The 6,762-nt window shown below is 46.1% G+C and overlaps 1 protein-coding gene across 3 annotated transcripts in view; it reads right to left on the bottom strand.

The window, feature by feature from the left end:
* Positions 1 to 2,575: 2,575 nt before the first annotated feature.
* Positions 2,576 to 6,762, bottom strand: part of LOC149370240 (uncharacterized) — a 30,532-nt gene continuing 26,345 nt past the window's right edge. For all 3 annotated transcript variants that reach the window (XM_089560810.1, XM_089560803.1, XM_089560818.1), the window contains exons 2-5: positions 5,048 to 5,234; positions 4,886 to 4,985; positions 4,679 to 4,818; positions 2,576 to 3,478 (exon numbers count right to left, since the gene is read on the bottom strand). In XM_089560810.1, the coding sequence (XP_089416936.1) occupies positions 4,930 to 4,985; positions 5,048 to 5,234 (243 nt within the window). In that variant the 3' untranslated portion in view covers positions 2,576 to 3,478; positions 4,679 to 4,818; positions 4,886 to 4,929. The remainder of the gene's footprint in view (positions 3,479 to 4,678; positions 4,819 to 4,885; positions 4,986 to 5,047; positions 5,235 to 6,762) is intronic.

Here is a 6,762-nt window from a genome sequence, read left to right as displayed (position 1 = left end):
CCATTTAAAGACCGCATCGGTGCATTCTACAAGGAGTGGCTCCAGCAAGAAAACCCAAAGACACCAACAGGGCGGCTGAAACGAGCTTCTTTGGGCGAAGTGGCGCAATGGGTCAGCAATGCCTGGTATGGACTACCACCAGACATGGTCTTTGCGGCGTTTTCCACGTGTGGCATCTCGGCACTGCTTCTGACGACCAGCGGCAGCAGTGGCTCATATGATCGCTACTGTGTTCTCACAAGCAACAATGAGTCAGAGATGTCTCGTGAACGAATAAATGTTTCTTTATGACTCGGCCTTCTAAAACTTTTTTTGGGCGAGCTAGGACCGCAGGGTGTGGCAGTGTCGACCTAAATTCAGAGTAACTTTTTTTTTGCCCAAAGGGGGTTGAGAGTTGGGGGGTCGACTTATAATTGGCCATATACGGTAAGTCTTAAAATCGCATGCGCGTTGGATTCGGGTACAAACCGAAACTGCCCCATAGCTACCCACTGTAATCGCCATTATACGATGTGGAAGCTCACTAATTGCTGGCAACCGTGGGAGCACGTTTTCTATGTCGCAGGAGCCATTTTCAACCAGTGTGGTGCTTGTCATTTCTGTCAGCGAGTGTGGCACAAAAGAATTCACAGAACAAACCGCCTCACCTCACTTTTGCTGGGTTTATGACATGAGTAACAAGCTATAGCGTCGTCCGTAGCACGACGGTGGTGTTCTCCGGCGGGCTCTCCGTGCGATAATGTTTTTGAGAATGGATGCAGCGGCCACGAAGAGACGTCGTGTCCGCCACGAGAATAGCTTGAAGCGCAAAGTTATTCTGCATGCAGAACAGAGCAGCAATAGGCATGCTGCCGATCATTTTGGTGTTCGCGAGTGGCGAAGACTGAAAAAGTCAATCTTTGAGTGCAAAATCTCAAGCAAAGGCCACCACTGTCCACAAGCGGGGAGGCTTCCAGACTTTGAAGATGAGCTGGCTGACTTCACGCGGCAGCTTCGTGTGGATCACATGCCCGTCACCACCGAGGTGCTCAAGGTGAAGGCCCTTGAGCTTGGGCGCAATCGAGGCCTCTCAAGAAGCCGATTCAAAGAAGCAAGTTGACGAATGTATCAACAAGCCCGTGAAGGACCGCATTCGAGCACTGTACAGTGAGTGGTTAATGAATGGCTGCCACACCTTCACAGCCAGCAGTAGGCTGAAGCATGCCTCAAACGAGGAAATGGCCAGTTGGGTGGCCGAAGCTTGGCTTCGAATTCCATCAGTTATGATTGTGGCGGCATTCAAGAAATGCGGGATTTCTAATGCCACGGACGGCACTGAAGACGAGACGTTGTGGTCGGGGAGTGAGAAGGAACTGTCCGAGAGTGACAGTGGATGAAGCTGAGGTGAATAAACAACCTGTTCTCACCTGAAAATATAAAAACGGTTGCAAATTGTTTTTGTTAGCGGAAATCAGATGCACGTTAGAAGTGGGGCTTGTAGTTTTTTTTTTTTTTTTCATCACCAAAATCGGGCGCACGTTAGAATCTGGGCTTGAATTTTTTTTTCTTGTGCCGTAAATTGGGTGCGCGGTGGAACTGGGTGAATACGGTAGTATTCATATGACTCAGGTTGCTGGCTTTTCGAATGCATCATCATGTGTGCTGCTTTGAGATGTCGCATACAGCACAGGTGGCACAACACCAGCCTGTGGGAAGTACAAGTGCGAAAGCACTTAAGGAAGAGTTTGTGATTCCGCAAGAGGTCAACACAACAATGACGAGAGACCATGAGACTGCAAAGAGCTATATACAAAAAGCACCCTGTAGACATACGCCCGTCTCCTTTGACTAGCGACGGCTTTGCCAACCCGACTGCTGCCATACTGCTGGCTGGACTGCCTTTTCTACCTGGTGCAGCCAACTGTTCCAGAGGCGTCGCCTTACTGCCCACTAATCGGCAGAGCGCCCCTGCCGCAGACGAGGTGGATTGGTAAGTGCCAGGTGCAAAAAGCAGTCCGGCAAGCATTACAGCGGCAATCAGGCAATGAAGTCCTCATCTGTACTTTGTATTTTCATGCAGACTGAACAAAGTACAGTCTTTGTCAAAAGAAACCAGGCTGCATGATTTTGCTTCTCAGTCGTATATTTAAACTATTATGCCAGCCCTCAAGCTCTAAATCTCTGTGTGGTAAGGAGGACCCCTGTCCTCACTTTCAAAGAACTTTTCGACCTTAGGGAAAGCTGTAAAGGCTCTACTATACAAATGAGAAGCAAACAATGCAGCCTGGTTACTTTTGACAAAGACTGTACATTTGCACAGATGGCCCCATTTGGTTCCTCTACCCTGCACCATTACTTCTACTGCAAAGCAGGCAGCAGTCACCTTAAGGAAAAAATTCCTTGTTCATGGCTTTGCTCGGCTCAGGAAAAAATGATAACCTTTATGCTGATCCTAACTGTACAGACCTGACTGCATGGACACTTGAACCATGCCAAGTGAGCATTTGGTTTACAAAAAGCACTTGGCCATGCACTTTTTTTTTTCACGAGGCTGTGCAGTCTTGCATCAACCATCAACAGAATAACACACACACAGTACAAGTCACACATACATTTGCTGAAGGTTGCAGGCACGTAAACAACCTTTTCATGCTGGTGATTATGTGAGAGACTAGGAAGTCTGCACTACAAAGCTCGAGATCATTGCTGGAACTAGGCATTGTGGTGATGCTTTATCACAGACATTACCCACACTAGCGGGCAAGTGCACTGAATATGACATGAAACTGTACTCAGTTAGTTGAAACTGAACACGTTGCACAAGTGAAATACTACAGAAAGGAAGTAGCAGCTTGCTCGTCTCTTTCGATGTGCTTTGTTCAACACACAACTGTCAAATTCAATTCAACAACGACCAAAATTTGAAGATGTTAATATGACCTGACAACAAACAATGGTGGTTACACTGACCAAACTCAAGACTATGCATTACGATGCAAACCTCTACACTTATGTTATGAATTAAGGCAATGTGATTGATAGGTTTTTTTTCCTAAAGCCTTTTAAATGAAGCACACATCGTGAAAGATGGATTCAAATTGTGAAGAATTTCAGCAGACTGCGTAAGCCATGAGTTTTGAACACACTTTCCAGAGCATGCCACAGCATGTGTCTCAAAATCAATTCTACAGCACAAACCAAAGTAAACGAAAACTAGCATGAAATGATATGTAGGCACAGTTATATACAAAATATATACACACTAATAAAGTTCACTGGCATGTTGAGCAAACACCAGTGAACCACTGTAGCTGGAATTACCAACATGTCCACGGGATGGGGGGCGTCACCCATCATGACGCAGAACACGACACGCGTGCAGTGTAGAGCTATGGTCCTGAGGGCACGTGCACTTGTGCTCCGTGGGGGCGGTCCCTATTCCAGCTGGCTCTTTACTCAGGCCACACATCAGACCACACCAGATGGACCGTGGCTGCAGCTGCCAATAAGGACGACAAAGCGAGTCATCAGTCCAACCTGCCTCGATTTGGTAGCTTATTAAATGTTCAGGCCTAGCACGAGATAACAACTGGCATTACTCTCAAACCTATGTGAACAGTGCACAGAAAGAAATGAAATGCCTGTGATGACTGGTCTCATACAAACTCGGCGCTTAGTGGAGTCAAACGACCATGCCACCTTGAGAAAAAAAAAAGGTACTATGTGCAACACAGGACAACAGCAAACACTCGGAGACAGTGTTGCAACAAGAGAGGCCACCAATTTATAACCAAATGTTTGATAATCCTCAGACGAAAATTATAACTCTGACCTCACGAGGCTACTGCCGAGCATCCGAGATTGCTGGATATTTCTAAAGTTTTCGTAATCAACTAGTTTTGGCATATGGATAGAATCGAGGTACGTTTCACAAATAAGACACAGTGCGATTCATGCTCTGCAGTGTTTAGTCCCTGCTTAACACTACCACAAAAATAAAACATCTGACAACGAAACCCATGCTTCTCCTTTGAGTCTACTTCAGCTACTTGCACTTACTGAGGTTCATTGATAACATTCCCTACAGTTTGGAAAGCAAGGTATGATTTCACTCCCTCTCGATCTGAATACTTCATTATCTACAGCAAAGCTAACTTTCAGTGCTCAACTGATGTGTGCTACAAACAAGAGACAAAAGGCCCACACAAACTTAAAAACCATTTTCTTGATTTTGTCATTGCAACATTTGCTTTAACCGTTTATTCATTTAAAGTTTTAAGGGGTTCAACGTCCCAAAGAGACTTGGGCTTTGAGGGACGCGTAGTGAAAGGCTGCGGATAATATCAACCACCTGGGGTTCTTTAACATTTGCCAACATCATACAGTAAACAGGCCTCTAGCATTGTGCCTGCCTAGAAATGCAACCACCGTGGCCGGGATCAAACCCATGTCTTCCGAATCAGCAGGCAAGCACCATAAGCACTAAGACGCCACATCTAATCACTTCACGCATAAGCATCACGTGTATTCGGAATATAACTTCTATTATTGGCCTACAGTAGGGATAGGTCTATATGATGAAAACGTGCTAATCGCTGTGCTACACCTAATAAGTTTACTGGTGGTAAAAGAACACCGGTGCAGCTAAAATAAATATGCAAATGCATGTTTCAGCCACGTGCACCCAAGTTGTGTGTACCTTTTTAAGGCCAGAGTTGGAAGGATTGCACCAGACTTGGACGGATGTGCAAAAACGCTCCAAGTGCATCTTGATGTAATCAACAGCAGAGCATGACCGTGGATGTCATATCAGCCAAAGGCAGCTGCAATGCGGTACGCCTGCAACACCAAAAGTCATAACATGTAGAAACCATACTAATGAGTTATCAAGGTGCCTTGTTATTACCTGGGAATGAGCTGGTAATCTTCAATGTCGGCCGCTGACATCAGCTAATGGTCACGTGTCTGCGTCCCCCTAGCACACATAAGTGCTGGTGTCTGTGTTGCTGCATGGACATGACATGAATGACAGGACATCACTGCCAGAGACGAGAATCACCGTGCTTACCTTTATGCTTTTCTTCTGTCTGCGTGCTGACTCCAGGCACAGGAAGAGAGGTTATGGAACTGCCACAAGCAGCGCAGGTGCCTACTACCACCCCAAGATTTCTGTCTTCCGAGAAGTCCTGGCCATGCTGCCTGCTGCCAGCACGAGGCTGAGAAGATGACCCAGCAGCCACTGTCACACGCTTGGCCTAGAATAAAGAAAAACAGCCAGAGCTAAGCTTTGCTGCTTGGTGCATAAATTTCCAGTGAGAGCCACTTTACAGCATGCTGTTCAGCGCTGCTTTACGCTGCATTCATCTCACGCTGATGCTCAGACTAGTTCCAAATCCAAGCCCGCTCGGTAGCATGCGAGGAAGGGTCTTCTCTAAAGCAAAACCTTTCACAGTGCTCAGCGCAGTGGTGGTCATCTTTGACGGCCATAGCACTAGCAGAAGTACAGCCGCAATCTGTGCCAGTTTTTTATAACATCGCTGTGACCTCGTGCTGCGTACGGTGCAACCACCTGCTCACAACTTGGGCCACATGGTGGCTATGGCATTGCGCCAACACTAGCTCTGCTTCACCTCAGGTCAGGAGCTGTGTTACTGCTCTAACGTCATGGCAGCTGTGTCATCGGATTACACTGAGGCTTGGCTCAGGGGGGGGGGGGGGGGGGGGGGGGTCTCTGTAGAATGGTTCTTGCCGAAAGGAAAAAAAATGCTTGCTGCGTAATGAATGAAACTCAGCAATAACTTTTAGACAATTCGTAGGTGTGCACTGTGCATGTGTGTGAGAGACTTGCGTCAGCGTCCACCGACACCGTGTGCACTGAGTTGCTGCTCACAGCGAAGCTCCTTTTGCAATGCCAACCGAAATTAATTAGCCCAACTGTAGAGTAGCCTTTCATTGTTATGCACACTTAGTTTGAATGCCGAACACACCACAGTGAGACTCAATGTTGCCACCACCTTGCTGGTCGTAGCACAATCAGATCCGAGTGGGTCGCAGTGTTGAAGTATCAGTTGTATGCACTCATCAGAAGTACAAATATACAAGAAATTATACTATATGTGCATCAAAGACTAGAGAAGAAAAAGAAAATGGTAGGCTAACAAATGAAGTGGCATAGGTGGGTCTTACTGTGTTATGATTTCAGAATCATGGCTTAATACAGATAACTTCCAATTGCTGTCATTTACAACGTTTTCCCTTAACCGCGACCTTCGTCGTGGTGGCGGAGTCTGTATTCTTGTTAATAACCGGACTGAGTGTGATTTGGTTGAAGACCTATGTCATGTGTCTCCAGATGTGAAAGTTGTTTCTGTAATAACCAATAATACTGTTTTCTTTGTTTTAGAGACCACCGAGCGGTGACATCTGTGTTTTCTTTGAGCATATAGAGTTGTTTTCTACTTTTATATGTGAACATTAAATGAGTTAGTCATTAGCGGTGACTTGAACATAGACATGTTGTCGAACGCTGCAAACAGTGTCAATTTCGGCAAAATTCTGTGCAGCTTCTGCATGGCAGTTACTATCAAAGACCCGACTCGCGTAACCTCGAGCACAGGAACTGTACTTGATTTAATTGTCACCAATATCGATGCTTCTTCCACACTCTCCGGAATAACTTGCTGTGACCTAAGAGACCACATGGGAATCTATCCATTATGTCACACTGTGAAACCCAAATTTAAAAAAGCAGAATGCATCTTTACTCCAAGTTATAACAGCAGC

Source organism: Amblyomma mixtum, chromosome 1, assembly GCF_055824585.1.
Source record: "Amblyomma mixtum isolate Tamu chromosome 1, ASM5582458v1, whole genome shotgun sequence".
In the NCBI taxonomy this organism is placed as follows: Eukaryota; Metazoa; Arthropoda; class Arachnida; order Ixodida; family Ixodidae; genus Amblyomma; species Amblyomma mixtum.
This window is presented reverse-complemented; position numbering and strand designations above follow the sequence as displayed.